We start from the raw sequence: 18,833 nt of genomic DNA, 5'->3' as shown, positions 1-18,833 counted from the left end.
TTCCAGGAAGACCACTGCATAAATTCCTACATTGTATGACACAGCATAAACTGAAAGTCATTATATAAATGTACTTACAGAGTGGAAGTAAACTAAAGACTAAAATAAAAAATAAAATGAGATGTACAATGCTGGAGAGTACTATTGCCACTTACTTGGACAACTGATGAATTATACAGGCCTTCCCAGATACCCAAACACATTTGGCTATAAAAAGCTTTATCATCATCTATGTCCACACGGACATACATCACTAACCAAACACCACCCACACAATTAAAACAATTGTATTTGTTAATTTCAGCATTAGCCATCACAGATACAGATCCTTAGGCCATATGCATTTTTGATAGGAAGGAGCCTCGAGCTGAGAAAAGGAATGCTACCAAAACTTTATTTCAAGACAGGTCTGAAGTGTCTGTCAACCATTAATAGCCTGCTTCACCACAAACTATGTGTGTGTATATGTTGTCTTATTTCTGAAGTATTGCTGCTTGACCTGTGGTATGAAGCTGCATTCCCGAAGCAATCTTTACTTTTAAGTGTGTGTGTTCTAACACCCACTCTTGTTTAAGCTAGTTTAGTCATAACTAGAAGAACATATAATAGATTTTTGTCTCAAAAGAGAATACATTTAAGTCTGATAAGTAATTCTAGACAGACAGTGATAAAGTGTGGTATGGAGGATAAACCAATCATCAAACTTAATATTTAAAAACATAATTAAGAATGCTCTATATGCTGTATGTACAATGTGCATGTTGCCTTATAATTTCAGTTTAAAGATGAGAAATTAAACTAAGGTTTCAGAGTAACAGCCGTGTTAGTCTGTATTCGCAAAAAGAAAAGGAGTACTTGTGGCACCTTAGAGACTAACCAATTTATTTGAGCATAAGCTTTCGTGAGCTACAGCTCACTTCATCGGATGCATACTGTGGAAACTGAATTCCACGGTATGCATCCGATGAAGTGAGCTGTAGCTCACGAAAGCCTATGCTCAAATAAATTGGTTAGTCTCTAAGGTGCCACAAGTACTCCTTTTCTTTAAATTAAACTAAGTCGGTCATGTTTGTTCACACCAAAGAGAGCAAAAAAAACAAGGTTTTACATAGCTTGTCTTAATTATATTAGACTAGTTTAATAAAAAGACCATCAGACAACCTAAGTCATCACAGTATTTTCTCTCATTTCTCAAATACCGCCACCTTCATCAAGAGCTCAATATCAGCAAAACATTAGTACACCTGTTATAACTTTTTTGAACTATTGGCCTTGTATTTTAGTTGGCATAACCTTGCACAGTAGCTGGCCAAGCCCTGATTTATGTTCAAACGAGCACAAAGGAAACTTTCCAAAGGAGAACAAGAGAAAACAGTCCTTATTAGCTACCTTTCAACTAGTCTGTAGATGGGAGTCAGGTCTAGTTCGGAGCACATTAAGAACATTTAACACAGCACTCTGACATGTTTACCAAGCTATGAGGAAAAAGACTCATCAAACTTATTGGACTAATTATAGGCTAAATGAATTTACATCGTAAGTTTAAAATACTTTAATCAGTCTATGATTTTAATCAGAATGGTGGGCCACCAAGAAAGCTGAGTGTTTTAAATTGTGTAAACAAGTAGGTGGGGCCACTTTCACAAGTCTCTGGTCTCCTTTGCTCTTAGAGAGAAAGAGAGAGAGCAAGCGAGCGCACAAGCCCGCAGAGGAAGCATGTATAGACTGGGTATACCAGCTTCTGAATACCTTCAATCAGAGTTAAACCAACTGGCTGGTAAAGACAGATACAGCCAGACAGATACTGTAGATACCAGTCAGTCTCAGTGGGCTCAACCCACTTCCAACAAAGTCAAAAGATGTTTCACGGTGTAGGATGATTCTTCCTGGAAAAAAGGAAAAGGAGCATAGAGGAAGAGGGTGGTGACAGAAGGCAGCACAGCCTAGTTGTGTCATTACCGGTATTCAGAAGACACCACGCACTCTCAAATTCCTCTCACTGGAGAATCACACTTGACTGTTTTATTTGTGGGCTGTCTGGGTAGTGCAGGGATCACAACCAGATACTGCATTAGATTGTCTTAGGATTTGGGGAGCAAGGGAGAGAGCACTTTAGTTTTATGGCTGTTCTCCCCCCTCCCTACCAAATGGCTCACTCAACTTCACCAAGCAGCTCTCACCTTCGCTGGTACAGAATCAGAACCTTCCCAGGGCCATTCTCCTGGCCCCCCTGTCGCCCTGCCCTCCCCAAACTTCCCCAAGGGAAGCTCCACCTTCCTCAGCTCAGCTACCCCAGATTGGGGGCCAGGGAGAGGAATGACCCTGCAACCCTCGTGCTGAACAGAAACAAGCCAGTGGGTCAAAGAAGCAGACACAACGTGCAGCAATAGAACCACCTTCCCCCGCCACCCCCATTCACCACCTCAAACTCCCAGCCCCTTCCCCCACTGCCCCCATTCACCACCTACCTCCCCGCTAAACTCCCAGCTCCTTAGCCCTCCAGCACCTCCCCACCGCCAGTCTGGCACAAGCTGCGCCCCCCATCGAGCTGAGGGGCTGGGTGCCCCCCGCCCCGGGTTGCCCGCCCCCCGCCCCGGGTTGCCCGTTTGGCTGGACCTATTCCCGGGGGCTTCCTCACAGGACACGCCCTTTATTTCCTGGAGACTGCAGGACGCTCCCAGGGGCCCACACCCCGAGCTCCCCACACGAGCCCGGCCGCCAGGTGATACCGGGTCACTGGGCGGCGGCGGCGGCGGGGCCGGCGATTGCCCCTACAGCCCCATCACTCGCCCAATGGAAACCGGGCGGAAGGGGGAGCGCTCACCGGCCCGCCCGGGCCCCGCCCCTCCAGGATGACCCAGCCGGAGAGGGTGGCGGGGCTGCGCAGCCCCCACCTCCTTCCCTCCCGGCAGCGGGGTACGAGTCCCGCCCGGCGGCGCGTCCCTCACCTTCGACGACGGCGGCAGCGGCGACTCCTCGTCTCCTCTGCGGCGACTCGAGGTCGGGCGGGAAGGTCCCTGCTTCGCTCGGCTCCAACCGAACCAACTGCCGCCCACCCCCCTTGCGCCAGCCCGCGAGCCGCGAGCCCCCATTGGCTGCTGCAGAGCGGGCTTCTGATTGGACAAGGAAAGCTACGTCTGAACACGCCTCCCGGTAGCGCAGAAGAGAATCCCATTGCCTCACTCCACTGTCGATCAAAATCACTTCCTCGGCGAAGGGATTTGAGGAAGCGGAGCGAGGGAGGTAGAGCAAGTTGGCGGGTGGTGAGGGGGTGAGGCGGTCAACGTGTCGGTCCTAGGTGCTGAGCTGTCGCTGCTCTCGCCGCTAACGTAAAATAAAAGCTTGCCTTGGCGCGCGTCTGAAGATACGTTACCTGAGGGCAAAGTGCTCAGAAAATGCATACTTTAAAAAATGACATTGCGCTGTTTGCATTAACTAAGTTTATTACAGAATCAATCCATGGCCCAACATTGATAATTCAATATTACTATTTAGATTTTACTAATACTGTTATTAATTCTGTACTTTCTCAGAGACTGGTAACATACAGATCTCAGGGTTAGACCTCACAGAAAAAGAAGCTTTTTCTTTAATTGTGATCATCTCATCAAAATATTACACATTTTTATAGTACTCTTCATGCTAAAAAATCCTAACGCTTTGCCTACCACGCCAATGCAGCCAGCTCTCTCAGATGAACATGGCTGCTCTCTAATGGCACAAAAGTAATACTGCGCAATATTTTAGCATAGGCAGTAAAGAAAAATGTCCTGTCCAATTTAAACTACCGTGGGAACGTAGGAAAGAAAAAATTAATTTTCCTGAACTGGAATTTGATCAAGAATTTAAAAGTGTCAAGGAATTTTTAATGGCTCAGAAAGGTCAAGACCTCAGTTTTGCTTCTCATCCTAAGGATGCCTCCTTCAGTAACAGAGTACCCCTCTTGTCTGACAACCAAAGCCCATAATTAGGGCCCTACCAAATTCAGGGTCCGTTTTGGTCATTTTCACGGTCATAGGATTTAACAAATACTAAATTTCATTATTTCGGCTATTTAAATCTGAACTTCCATGGTGTTGTAATTGTAGGGGCCCTGGCCCAAAAAGGAGTTGTGCGGGGCACGGGTTGCAAGGTCACTGTAGGGGGGGTTGCAGTACTGCTACCCTTACTTCTGTGCTGCTGGTGGTGGAAACAGGGCCTTCAGAACTAGGCAGCTGGAGAGTGGCAGCTGCTGACTGGGAGCCCAGCTCTGAAGACAGAGCTGCCGCCAGCAGCAACACAGAAGTAAGGATGGCATGATATTGACACCCTTACTTTTGCAGAGCTGGGCCCTCAGTCAGCAGCTGCCACACTCTGGTTGTCCACCTCTGAAGGCAGCACAGAAATTAGTGTGGCAACCCCCCTAAAATAACCTTCTGACCCCCCTGCAACTCCCTTTTGGGTCAGGACCCCCAATTTGAGAAATGCTGCTCCCCCCCACCTGTGAAATCTGTATAGTATAGGGGAAAAGCACACACAAGACCAGATTTCACATGGGGAGACTAGATTTCATGGTCCGTGACGTGTTTTTCATGGCTGTGAATTTGGTCGGGCCCTACCCATAATTCACAGAGAATCAAAATGCATGGGCCTTAGTGTTTCTGTCAGTCAACTACATGTGAGATTGAGGTTGTCCTTGAACAAGTCACCTTTACAATAATATTCTTTGGTTATTCCTCTATCACTGGTATGCACTGTACTTGAATAGTATTTACCATTGGTAAAATTCTTCTCCTATCCTGTTCCTGCCCTTGCTAACCTATATATTTTAAACAGGGGAAGAGCATTTCCTCTTAAAGTCCAGCTCAAAGACTACAGTAATCATAATTCCCCCACCGCCCCCCCCCCATCCTATGTTTTCTCTTGTCTCTCATTAGGAGTTCCATGTTTTTAACTCTTTTTTTTCCCCTTAAGTTTTAAAAATTCTCCTCCCACCTTCTGCACTTGCTGCCAGCCTGCCTACAATGTTCTCACATTGCACAGTTTGGGTGGAAGGTAGTAGGAGTAGAGGATCAGCTCCTAGGGCTATGATACAGCTCTAGAGTTCCTTCTTCTATTATGGCAGTTTTTGTCACAAGAGGGAGTATTATAGTCTTCTGTCAATGCATGTGCATAACTCATTAACATAAATTAGAGTTATATTTGTTCTCTGAGAGTGAAATTTATCCTAGTGCAGTAGCACACACACAAGGCACTCTGCAACTTTTAAGCAATGCTTCAGTGAGGAGCGTGTTATGAGGCCTCTGCACTGGGATGAATTTTACCCTCAGAAGATATATCCCCAGAAATATGATTCAGATTCATTACAGTCATAGGACTTCATTTGATATTGGATAGGAAAAGGTCAATGCTTCCGAGTTTAAAAAGAAGTTGATGCTTGCAACTTATTTGCTTACATTCCTTTTTCCATTTTGTTTTATTCCCCTATGGAGACTTTCCCACCGCAGTATGAAATGAAGCTTTGTGTCAATCAGTTAACTTCACATAGAATTACAAACTATTTCACATGATCATAAATTCTATTATTTTCATTTTGCCTGAACACTACCTGAGCTAAAACTCACCTTTACCAAAGCTCTTAGGCCCAGATCCTCTAAGATATTTAGGCACCTAACTCCGATTGATTTCAATGCCAGTTAGGTGCCTAAATACCTTTTGAGGATCTGGGCCTTAAACTTTCCTCATCCTCAACCTCCCTTAGGCACTTGTTTATTTCTTTAGCTGGAATGCATCATCCAAAAATGCTCAAACTTGTTAGAAGATTTAGGAAATAGAATGAACCAGAAACTAACTGTAGTTCACTGGTCCACTCTTGAAGTCCATATTCAGGCACACTGAAGTCAAGGGGAATTTGACCGAGTAAGAACTGTGGGTTTGGGTGGCAAAATAATGGGAATAATTTATTCCTCTGAGACGTGATTATCCACTGCCTTGCACATTCTGAGTCATTTGCACCCGTGCAAAATGAGTAGCAAGTGTATATAAAACACTATCATCTGTGTAAGTCAGAGGATCACTCTAATTTTACACCAATGTTACAATAGTGTAAATGGCTACACAAGGTGCAAAGCTATATAAAATTAGGTCCAGGTTCATTTGCAAAAAAAATTCAGAGCTGACTTTTTAGCTGAAGACGGCAATTCCTTACTCATCTAAAGATCTGTCACTGTGTGTGGACTTGTACATGCCTCATTTCTCCATACACCTGTTTTTATATTGATGGATACACTAAATTGGCCCTCCTGTGTTTTGGTGCAAAAGCAGTATGCCAGTTCCAGTCCTGCAAGCCCTCTGCATATGGAACTCAAATTACTTTAATGTTGCATAGAGGCCTTCCAAGAGTGGGCTCCATGACCCCAATATTGTATGGAACTGAGAATCATAACACAGTGCCAAGCTTGTGATGTCCTGAAGATGCTTTAAAAGGATCAATAAGAATCTTTAGCTGAAGTGTACATAAATGGAATGGAAGAATGAACAGAACTGAATATTTTTAAACAGTTTTATGCTAAAATCTGGATGAAGATTTTTAACACTGCACATTGAGGCTGGTGTGAGATTACACTGTCAAATACAATTATATTTGCATATTTTCCAATATTTCATGTCAATTTCCCATATTTATAATAAGCTCTAAAAATTACAATATAGAAAATAAAGAAAAACAAAAGAATATATAATGTAAAAGGAAAGCAGAAAGAAAGAATCAAGCTACATTGAAAGAAAAAATTAAGACAATTTACATAATGCATCTTAATTTAATATTTGAATGGTTGGTTGCCCTAGTGCACCATATTAAGGATTACTATTTATACTTTAGTTGTGGCTAAGACCCTCTTCTGGTCATAGAATGCCTCCCACTCTTTTTTAAAGAATGACTAGGAAGTCTTTCAGACACCCAAGAAGGCAATACTATAATAATATAATTTTAATTGCACTTTCCCCCATTTTCTTGGGGGTGGTTTGGAAGCAATTAAAATACAGCACTGTTAAAATCATTCAGTGTATATCTTTGATCAGCTTATTGACTTCCACATGAAATTATACTATATTTACATCTGAGAGCAAAATTTGTTTTTACATATGGATATATAGATATATATGTGTGTGCGTGTCTGTGTGCACGTGTGTGTCTATATATATATATATATATATATATATATATATATATATATATAGACACACACACACACACACACACACACGCACCCAGAAGCCCTGATCCTGCAAACACCTATGAACATGCTTTACTTGACTTCAGCAGGACTATTCACAGTAGTAAAGTTAAGCACATGATTAACAATTTTAAGAATTAGGACCATACACATTATACACTCTCATAATCAAATGCTCAAACAATGCACATAAACATTTTCTCAAATAATTTTTTCCCATTCATAAAATGTGAATTTTAGATTAAGAATCTGTTTATATACATATTCAGGCTCAGAGGTCTCCGCTTTTACTGAATGAAGTGAGACTATATCTACACATATTTCTATATCTGCTGCCAGATTGAGTGTTTCCTACCGGACCCTTCTGGCACGATGAGATAAGCTAAAAAGTTCTGCCACTGTAATTATTTATTGAGAGATGCTGATGCATCCATTAATAGTTTAAATAATTTTGACTGGAACAATTAAAAAAATCTAATTTTTCAAATTAAATTATTTTCTGGTGTATTCTAGGCATGAGAAACTAATGGCCGAAATAATAATATTAGTTCACACGCAAATTCATGGTGGACCTTGATTATTCAAGCCTTTTTGAATGGATTTAGTGTATGCTAAATGGTTGCAAATTTGGCCTGGCAAAGGTTAGTTAATCTTTTTTTAAATAGGAGGGCCAAATGCTGATAGCTCACATTGGCCTCCTGGTGGACAATTAAATTTTTGGTGTTGGTATTAGGAACAGAACAGGAAGTTGCCCCAAAACGTCTCTGATTTCCTCTCAACTCTGCATGAGTAGTGGATAGAAACAAACTATTAGCAATACTGTCTAACTATTTTTAAATATACTTTTGTGTCCTTTGATACCTCCCATATGCTCTGTTATGTACAGATGGCTTTCTCTGCATAGAAATTCCACCCAATTCCTTCAGTTGTTGCATGCTGTATAGCTATGTTTTTGTTATTCTTATATTTACATCACTTCAGTAAGAGTCCGTCATAACTACAAAACAGATAATATCTGTAATCTTTTAAAAATTTTAAGATTTCAAACAAGTACCATTTTCTTTAGGGACAATATAGTTGCCTTAGCGTTCATATATACCCACACAGCAAACTCTGAATTGAGAGAGAGAAATGAATTTAGCTCCACTAGACTCAGTTAATTTGACCATTTAAATGGTCAACTTATTTGGAAGAGGCTGTTTGTATATCTATCTTATTTTTTCCAATGTGAAATATTTTGGATCAGTCATTATATACTGTGCCTACTTTTCTAGTGGGTAATTTCCTGTAATGGTACTAGATGGTGATTTATAAATTTATTTTTATATTGATATAAAATATGAAAACAGAATAATCTAAAGAACTGGTGCATCTTGTGTAAGTTACAAAGTATTGTACGTTACAATAGTGGGTCTCAACCTTTCCAGACTGCTGTACCCCTTTCAGGAGTCTGATTTGTCTTGCTTACCCCCAAGTTTCACCTCACTTAAAATTTAAAAAACGACTTGCTTACAAAATCAGCCATAAAAATACAAAAGTGTCACAGCACACTATTACTGAAAAATTGCTTACTTTCTAATTTTTCCCTATATAATTATAAAATAAATCAATTGGAATATAAATACTGTTCTTACATTTCAGTGTATAGTATATAGAGCAGTATAAAGAAGTACTTGTTTGAAATTTTAGTTTGTACTGACTTCATTAGTGCTTTTTCTGTAGTCTGTTGTAAAACTAACAAATATCTATATGAGTTGATGTACCTCCTGAAAGACCTCTGTATACCCCAGGGATACATGTACACCTGGTTGAGAGCCACTGGTTACACCATCATAATAGTTGGGAAAGTCTCAGCTATGGGGTTGATTTGAGAATGGAATTTGCTGGACTTTTTCTGAGTTTGCTCCTACTTCTGTCTTCTTTGTAATTTAATACATACACACATATCAGAAATGCTCAGAGTAATAAATGGGCACCTTTTTACTGTTAGAAATCAAGATGAATAACCTTTCAAATAAATTCATCTAATTCGTTTGAATAAAACAACTACCAAAATCAGTTTTCCTCAACTATATACTTTCTTTTTATTTTGGCAAAAGAGTAATGCAATTATGAGGCTGTTTTTCAGAAACAGCCTCCAGTTCTTCAGGTCAATTAACTGTGGACATCATAAAAACAACCATACTGGATCAGAACAAAGGTCCATCTAGCCCAGTATCCTGTTTTCTGACAGTGGCCAATGCCAGGTGCCCCAGAGGGAATGAACAGAACAGGTAATTATCAGGTGATTCATCCCCTGTTGCCCATTCCCAGCTTCTGGCAAACAAAGGCTAGGGACACCATCCCTGCCCATCCTGGCTAATAGTCATTGATAGACCTATCCTCCATGAATTTATCTAGTTCTTTTTTGAACCCTGTTATACTTTTGGCCTTCACAACATCATCTTGCAAGGAGTTCCACAGGTTGACTGTGCATTGTGTGAAAAAATACTTCCTTTTGTTTGTTTTAAACTTGCTGCCTATTCATTTCATTCGGTGGCCCCTAGTTCTTCTATTATGAGGAGTAAATAACTGTTCCTTATTTACTTTTTCCACACCAGTCATGATTTTATAGACCTCTATCATATTCCTCTTAGTCGTCTCTTTTCCAAGTTGAAAAGTCCCAGTCTTTTTAATCTCTCCTCATACGGCAGCTGTTCCATACCCCTAATCATTTTTGTTTCCCTTTTCTGAAACTTTTCCAATTCCAATATATCTTTTTTTGAGATGGGGCGACCACGTCTGCATGCAGAATTCAAGATGTGGGTATACCATGGATTTACATAGAGGTAATATGATATTTTCTGTCTTATTATCTATCCCTTTCTTAATGATTGCCAACATTCTGTTTGCTTTTTTGACTGCCACTGCACATTGAGTAGATGTTTTCAGAGAACTATCCATAATGAGTCCAAGATATCTTTCTTGAGTTGTAACAGCTAATTTAGACCCCATCATTTTATATATATAGTAGGGATTATGTTTTCTAAGTGCATTACTTTGCATTTATCAACACTGAATTTCACCTGCCATTTTGTTGCCCAGTCACCCAGTTTTCAGAGATCCTTTTGTAGCTCTTTGCAGTTTGCCTGAGACTTAACTATCTTGAGTAGTTATTATGTCAGTACTATAACAGTTAATATTTAAATATCAAACTACCAGATGGCATGAAATTGTTCCCACAACTGTGGAGGCTTAAAAGAGGCTATTTTAAAAATCAGACCCACAATGTAAATTATCTTCTGGTTATACACCCACTTGTGTAAACTGAATGGTGATTGCTTAAGAAGAACTGTTTATAATTACAGAGCATTATTCTCCAGATAGATGAGCCTGATCTGTTGTGTTCCAGTGTTATAGTTTAGCACCGTCTGTCTTCTGTGTAAATATGTGCATTGTTTTTTTAACTCTATAGGAGGAAGCCAGGCAGGAAGGACTAGGGGACATTCTAGGCAGAAGTTCTACTGTGAAGCAGATGGAAAAAGTAAATTTAGGAACAATACTATTTCCCTTATTCTAATAAAGCTCCTAAAGCAGCAGCAGAAAGCTATTCTTTGTGAAAGTTTTATCATCTCCATACTAAAGAATTAATAGAAAGAAACATTAGTGTTGTGTCTAGTAAGTAAATTTCACCTACATATCCAATTCTGGCAATAAATATCCCCTTTATAGATGTAGTTATAATAATTATCCTGCCTGCATTGTGCTTGTCTGTTTAATTATTCATACATTGCTGTCTGTCAGTCCAATAATCACTTGAGCATGTGAAGAGTAGTATTTTAGGGACAGGGAGTTTACCTATTTTAGCTCTGCCTGTCAAGTTATACTAGCTGAAGTCAGAATTTTTGCAGACTGTCTTTCCAATGTATTTGCTCCCCTGGGGCAGCTGCCAAGTCTTGCCAAACTTCTTTGCACAACAGACCACATTTTAGGATTGCTTGGCTGAGTGCAAAGGTTCACTGTACTGGACTAAGGGGCTCCCTGATTGCCACATAATCATCTCTTACTATCAAATGAGAGCATGGTAAGCCTTAGGCTTTTCCCAGTCCAGCTAGAAAAAACTTTCTGGGTGACCTGAGAGTGGCTGTTGTCAGTTTTGTCTTAATTTTAGATTTAGTTAATGAGCAGTACAGGGTTGTGTTCCTTAGGAATAAACAATTTAAAATAAAGGTATGTATATGCCCCCTTTGTTTCCTTCTCCCACTCCTGTTTTGGCCCAGATCTGCAAAAGATATTTAAGCAATGAGAGTTAGACACTTAAATACCCTTGAGGATCTGTGCCTGAGGCCATGTTGTCCTCATACGTGAAACAACGCGCTGTCACGCTCCGTGTACTAGGACTATGTCTACACTAGCACTTGCTGCGGTATAACTTATGTTGCTCGGGACCGTGAAAAAACCACCCCCATGAGCAGGGGCATCCCTAGGGGGGTGCGTAGCCCGGGGCAAATTAGCCTGTATGGGGCCCTACTTAATATTTGTTATACAGGGGAAATCTGGTTAGAGTGAACTTCAAGGGCAGCGGCTGGCGGCAGGTTAAATATTGATAGCGCCCAGCTGTATAATTATGTTATATTATATTGTAGTTCTTTTTTATAATTATAATGAAGTTCATATAATTTAAAAAAAACTCACCGATCACGATCAGTGTCACGCTGCTTACATTCTGAAATCCACCTTCCTGGACTTCCTTGCAGCAAACTCACTTCCCAGGTACATATGGTCTCATTACCCTCAGTGGATTTTTTGAAAATGTAATTACACATTCGCAACACTGAGAGCCCATGTCTCGGGAACTGGGTGGCTCTCGGAGGGCCTATATGTGCCCTGGTGCTGCGGGACCCCAGGACCCTCCAGCATGGAGGAGGGTCTCGGAGATCTGTTTTCTCTGGGGGCTGGGAGGGGGAGGGGAGGCGGAAAAGCAGATGGTTGGAGGATCCCAGTCCCTGGTGGGTGGTACTGTGGGGAGAAGGACCTGAAGGCTGAAGAGCTGAAAGGCAAGGAGGACCCTGAGGCAGGGGAATGATAAGGGCTGACCCTGGCCTTGAGGTGGCATTGGAGGACCCTACCCAGTGCTGGGAGGGGGGAGAAAGGGCAGTGCAAGGGGGAGGTGTGAGGCACTAGGGGGACACCAGTGCTGGACGATGGGTGAGGGACGATGGAGACTACTGGCTGGCACTCATATGTCCTAGGGGGCCCCCTGTGCTGGTGGAGGGTCCCATCGGAAAATGGAAGGGTCTATCCGAGGCAGAAGGGCGGGGTCAGCCTGCCCTGGCACTAGTGGTTAAGGAAGTAACTATGGAACACCAGAGATGGAGTGGTTAAAGTCAGAATTTCCTATCATCACTATAAATTATATACAAAAACCTGTGATCACATTACATTCAGAAACATTTTGAGAAGGTTATGGCTTGTAAAATACAATTTTTCAAAGATACTTCACCACAGCGTTAAAAAACAAATTAAGAATATGCTTTCCGAACAGAAAAGTGAACACAGATGAGAACCAGCCTCAGGCCCAAAATGACAGCTACACTACTAAAACGTCCAGAATATAAACAATATACAGATGTTCTATAACTTTGCTGTGCTCTGTGTGAGAGAATATTATGTGTGACCCAAACACATAAATATAAACTTAGTATACACCATAGGCAAAATCCTGGCTCTTGTGAATTAAATGGCAAAACTCCTATGACTTCAACAGGGCTGCAACTTCACCCAAAGTCAGCAGAGGAAGACAACATGATTGGGAGACATTTATTTATTTTTTTGATTTAAAGAACGCCTAGGTCTGTAACAGGTGAACCCCGAACACCTTCCACCTCTCCCCTTTTTAAAACAAAACAATTACATAAAAACACTCAATGTGAATAGCAGGAATGAACCACTGTTGATTTGTCATCACTGTATCAGGTATAAAACAATTTTTTAAAAAAACAGACAAGAGATAAACCAAATAGAAATGATTTGCACTCCACTGTTTGTCACAGGGATGTGAATTTCAAAGGCAGGAGCCCAAGAAATGACAGCAAGTGCCTTCTAGTTGCACTTAATTGTCACAGGATGATGGAAGTCTTAGAAACAACTATGTCCCAGCTTGGTTAATGCTGAATGTGAATTAATGGAAGTTAAATCTCTAGGAGAGATGTACATTGGGATAAAGTTAGTATGTTACAGATAGATTTAAAAATATTGAGGGAGATGATCATCTCTAAAAGACAAAAAGTGTCCTGGAAATAAGGAATAGGCAAAGCCAAGGCAACAAGGCACATTCTTTACACATAAAAGTGTTAAGGAAGTAACTATGGAACACCAGAGATGCCAACAGTAATAGCATCAGGTAGGAGCCACTTGCATATACAGATTATCATCATCTATCACCTATATTGCAGTAATGCTGAGCTGCCTTAAGCAAGTCAGGGCCCCATGTACAAATGTGCAGCAATATCCTGTCCCTTCCTCAAAGAACTTATTCTTTAGAATGTCAGTGGGATGCCAGAACTGAGCAGCGGCATCACGGGTGTGTTCTGCAGCAAGTCTCTCCGCTTGTAAAAGTAGCACTTGGCCTAGCTATCTGTTGTGCAGTGGCCTGGTCCTCTAAAGGAGTGGTTTTCAACCTGTGGTCTGTGGACCCCACTATGTCTAAGATTTCCAGAGGTCCACATCTCCATTTGACATTTTTTATAAGTCTCCAAATGAAAAAAGGTTGAAAACCACTGCTCTAAATTGTCCGGTAATGAAAATCCAACTTAGCCTGTTACATAAAATTGTTTCTCTATGTCAGCAAGAGTTAGAAAAATAAGACTGGATTAGTCAAAAAAGGAGCCATCTATTGATACCACCCAAGGACGGCATAAGGATCATAACTGGCAAACAAAGGGAGAATGGAATCAGAAATTAATGTGTTGCCAATTAGGACAAATTGGATGACAAAGTAACAAGGGTATGGGCTATTCCACCCATCATGCCCTTTTGGGTGGACTTTGAGAATTAAAATGGCAGTGGACTCCTGGGAAAAGGCAGGCAGGTCTCTGTCCCACTCCAGAGACTGTGCCCTTCATTGGGGACCCTCAGTCATCAGGACACCCAGACCTGCACACAAGTGATGACACCCTGTTATCACTAATGGACCATGAAGGACCCCAGTCTGATGCATGCAAGATCCTGCTGTCTTCCCTTCCCTCATGTTCCTTTCCATCTCCCTCTATGTTACTCATGTCCCCCCGCCTCGGTTTTTCACCTGATCCTGAGACCAACTGCATTGCACAGCACCAGTATGGTGGGATGAGACAGCTCATCCAACTCTGCCCAGCCTGAGAAGGACCAGTAAAGGAGAGGTACTTGACTAGACCACTGAGATGGGATCCCAGACCAGGGAAGTGAGCCAGGGTTCAGAGAAATAGCTGAGGTGGTTTATCTGACAGCTCAAAGCATCTATCTGTGACTGAGATCAACGAAAGCCATACTGTATTTCCCCTACTGCTTTGCTATCCTATCTTCTCCCCTTTAGACTGTCTTGTAAAAAACAGGAAAAGTATGACCATGCAGAGCAGTCCACTTGAAACTTAAGACTAACCATTTCTTTCCCACTAAAAAGGATTGCTTGACAGAATAAGAAACTAATAGTTATTCTCTGTCTAAAAAGGGGCCTTTAATAGGTTTTAAGTGTTTTGCATAACCACTCAATTTCAATATGCTTTGTTTGGGTTTTTATTCTTTTTTCTCGTGTATCCAATAATTTTCCAAACATTTGTATTAATTTTCTAACGCGCTTGCCATGAAATGGTCAATGTTCCTGTACTCCAAACCCCAAATGATGTTTAACTCTTTAATGGTGTACAGTGCCAGGATCATACTATTATCTTTGACTCTAGACCCATTTATTCCACTGCCATTAATACAACATATCCCAGGCCTATTCCTGCTCGTCCACATTAGCTCCATCTTAGAAGCAGGCTTAATAATGTCCCAATGACTCTAGTGTAATAAAACTTCATTATACATAAAGGCAAAGAGTCTGATCTTGACTGCAAACAGTCCGATTTCTCCATACACCATCTTCACCCCATAAAGTCCTCATACAGAAAAAGGGTAATGAGGTAGTACACACAATACATAACAGTGATAGTATTAGCGAGGCTACTGTAATGGAACTATGAGAATGAATGTAGCCAAATGCTACCAGATAGATGCACTGTGCATGGATGGGATGTAGAAAGGGGAGAAAGAGCCAAGAATCACAGTTTGGATGTTCTGAAATTAGAAAAAAAATGGAACTGTAAGATATTAAGAAATCAGCCATGCTGTAAAATACTCCTGTTTACAGCAGTGTAATATTTCCAAATGCCTAAACCATTGCACATTTCCTAGCAACAAGTGCCTAGGAGGTGGAGGAGGAAACATCTGCCCTTAAACAAGTCATCACTAATATGGCATTCAATACCAGAAATCTATTCCAGACATAGGTCTCACCCTGCCAAGACTCAAATGTACAAACAAAACCCAGAATGAGGTACACAACAATACATGAGGGAGCTGGAAATTATGTGGATTTAATTTCTTTATCATGTAAAAAGTACTCCTTAATCTCAGTTCAAGACACAATCTTCTGATGACCTATTACAGTGCTCCTAACGAAAGGGGTGAATTTCCATAACTTTAAAGGACCAGGGATTTGGTGGAAAGACATGCCAAGGTTTGCATTTGACTTTCTATATGTAAACAGAACCTACAACATTAACAATGATTAGAATTGCATATAAAATGTCCCTCATTCATTCTATATAGCTATTAATCCTTTAGGGAGATCCAGGTGCTCAGCAGAGATTTATTATGATAGCTCAAGTACTTTTGGAGATTTCTTTCTCCCGCAAACTTTGGGCTGTATGTTAAAGCAGCTCTGAGTATCTTCTTGATGAGTGCTAAAATTGTGACATCAGAGGTAGCCGCCAATCATACAATTGATTAGTTTATATATATAATATTCTACAAGTTAAAAGACGGCAATCTTTGACTTTTTAACTTATGTCGCTTTATGCTATTTGTAGCTATTGTACCTTCTGACATCAGAGTCATAGGAGATGGCTTATTAAATGCAATGGAATTTTGTTACAGAACATAAAATCTATAAAATACAGACATACCTATGTCTACGCACACATATATAAAGAGCTGTATAGATGCAAGCAAAGATTTACAGGCATCACTGAGCAGCGGGGTTGACATTTATTACAGTATGTTCAAGAGGAAAAGCAGGAAGAAGTTTATTCAGGTATGTCCAAAATCACCTTAGAAGTAAAAATAAATGTCAAATGTGATAACACAGCAACTTGCTATATGAGAGATTCTCCCCTTCCATGTAATTTTAATTCCTGAGGAGTTATAGCTTCAATGCATCTGAAAATCTCAGCATTTTGGGATTTATTTATTTTTAAATCTCAACATTAGCTAAAAATCATTAACTGTGCATTGACAATCACAGCTCAGCAAGGCTTGTATTGTAAATGTTGCCAGAAGAGACTGCACTTGTATCAAGGAATTTAATTGTCATCATGCCAATGTAAACTATACAACAATAATACTCATCACCTCTGACCTTTCTAGATTCTATTTTCAAGATTAATCCTGGAACACAGAGAAATGACACCCTGAGGTCCAAAATTCTATTTTTTCTAGGTTTCCTACAGAACCTATACTCAATCCTGACCACAAATTTTTTACACACTTAATTCATTACAAAGGAGTTAAAACTGTATAATTACAAGTGTAGAGATAGATTACTTACAATATACAGTCTGGAAAACAAAATCTTGCACACCAAACCAGTGGTTCGTTTAAAAATGAATACTTTGAATTAACATCAGATTTCTTAAGAAGGTTCTTTAAGAGAGTTATAAGTGAAAACAGCCATTTGTTGAAAAAATATCCATGGTTCTCAAGTCGGAGTAGTTATGCTTTTAAAAATTTAATGCAATTAATATGTTAATTCTTTACATTACAATTGATTTGCTATAGCCACATGCAGCATAATACTCTTGCAGTAAACTAGTGAGTTTACTATTAGAATAGCTGATTAGATACCTCACGTTACAAAGCCTGTTTCATACAAACCTGTCTCATATTGGTACAAATATTTCTTTGATGTGTTTTGTCCTGTTTCAGAGTTATTAACTCCCATACACAATAGAGAAGGAAGCTGTCCAAAGGAGAGAAAGCTGTCCAAAGCCAGAGTGTTCAGTTCAAAATTTTCTGCCAAGAGTATAGCACTGAGTTTCAGTAAGATATTACTGATTTGATATTAATTTGATTTTGTCACTACTTCCACGTGGTGAGCACAGGCTTTCCTGAATCTCTTGCTCGATTTCCTTTTAGTCCAATGGATTGCCCAGAACGGCTTCTCAAATCACGATCAGCTCCATCACTTTGTGCCAACTCTTCATCATACCTAAAATATAATTATTTTTTCAGTCTCTCAGTCTCCTAATCACTGGACAGCAGAGATCATAAGAATGACCTTTCCTTACATCTTTTTTAATATTTAGCAAAGTATTTTTTTTAAAGTATGGATCCTATTCTATAAACGCTCACCCCACATGAATAGTTCGTTTTAAGATGCAACTCCTCACATAAGTTATTCATGTGAGTAAGTGTTCACAGGATTGAACCCTATGACACTATAATAAAATGAGCCCTATTATACTTCAGTAACTATTTATGAAAAACAGGCACATCATCCTCAGAGTTTCTATTACAGCAGACACAAATAATTGTAGAGCTTGTGAAACTATTTGAGGCATGTACTTCTGCATTTTTTTCTCATCCCTGCGACTAATAGACTTGTGCATAAATAGAAACATTAGCTTGCTGCTTATTCAGTCATGTCACAATCCAGTGTATCAAACACAGAAACAACTGCAACATCAGAAAAGCTGGATTGTGACACAAAGTTAATAGAACTAAGCAAAAAGGGTGGGCTGATTAGATAGTCAAGATATAAGATTCAATCTGAACACAATCTATCAACATCAGAAGTACCCATCAATTTAATGTATTTTTGATATGTATTTTGTGAAGCTTGCCACAGTGACAAGTATCTCTTTAAATGTACAAACTCAGTATGGTCTGAGATAATCCCACTATCCATTGATTTAACAGTTGCTGGAGGCATCCAAAGGCAGAATTTGACTCTAAATATATAAATGTCAATAATCAAAATAAAAAGATACAGCTACAATATTTTTCAGTCAAACAGGATTCCATCTGAACCTATTAACTAATACTAAATGCAGATCATCAGTGTTCATAGCTATCACATAGCTAACATTAATTATAAAGGTATTCTCCAATCTTGCAAACACTTATGTATGTGACTAAATTTACTCACATGCATAAGTATTTGCAGAATTGGGGCCTTAGATAAAATAGATGGCATGAATTAGTGGGTCAGCTAACATACTGTACTACAGTACTATTAATTCCTGACCAGGCTCTCAAACATTTAGCTTTTGAAACTGGTTTCAAATGGAATAGGGAATTTGATTACAAATTCAGCATCCCCCTAAATGCGTAAGCCCATCT

At 40.1% G+C, this 18,833-nt stretch overlaps 2 protein-coding genes across 14 annotated transcripts in view; both read right to left on the bottom strand.

The window, feature by feature from the left end:
* Window positions 1-3,083, bottom strand: part of PACSIN2 (protein kinase C and casein kinase substrate in neurons 2) — a 140,458-nt gene extending 137,375 nt beyond the window's left edge. Inside the window, exons 1-2 of one of the 7 annotated variants that reach the window (XM_073317085.1) lie at window positions 2,949-3,022; window positions 1,960-2,080 (exon numbers count right to left, since the gene is read on the bottom strand). The gene's annotated coding sequence lies outside the window, so the exon portion shown is untranslated. The other 6 variants (XM_073317035.1, XM_073317103.1, XM_073317054.1 and 3 more) reach the window with 6 other exon arrangements.
* Window positions 3,084-8,801: 5,718 nt separating this feature from the next.
* TTLL1 (TTL family tubulin polyglutamylase complex subunit L1) overlaps window positions 8,802-18,833 on the bottom strand; it is a 44,245-nt gene continuing 34,213 nt past the window's right edge. For all 7 annotated transcript variants that reach the window (XM_073316879.1, XM_073316897.1, XM_073316909.1 and 4 more), the window contains one exon: window positions 8,802-17,700. In XM_073316879.1, the coding sequence (XP_073172980.1) occupies window positions 17,571-17,700 (130 nt within the window). In that variant the 3' untranslated portion in view covers window positions 8,802-17,570. The remainder of the gene's footprint in view (window positions 17,701-18,833) is intronic.

This window comes from Lepidochelys kempii, chromosome 1 (genome assembly GCF_965140265.1).
Source record: "Lepidochelys kempii isolate rLepKem1 chromosome 1, rLepKem1.hap2, whole genome shotgun sequence".
NCBI lineage: Eukaryota > Metazoa > Chordata > Testudines > Cheloniidae > Lepidochelys > Lepidochelys kempii.
Note: the sequence above shows the minus strand (reverse complement) of the source record. Positions and strands in the feature narration are given on the sequence as shown.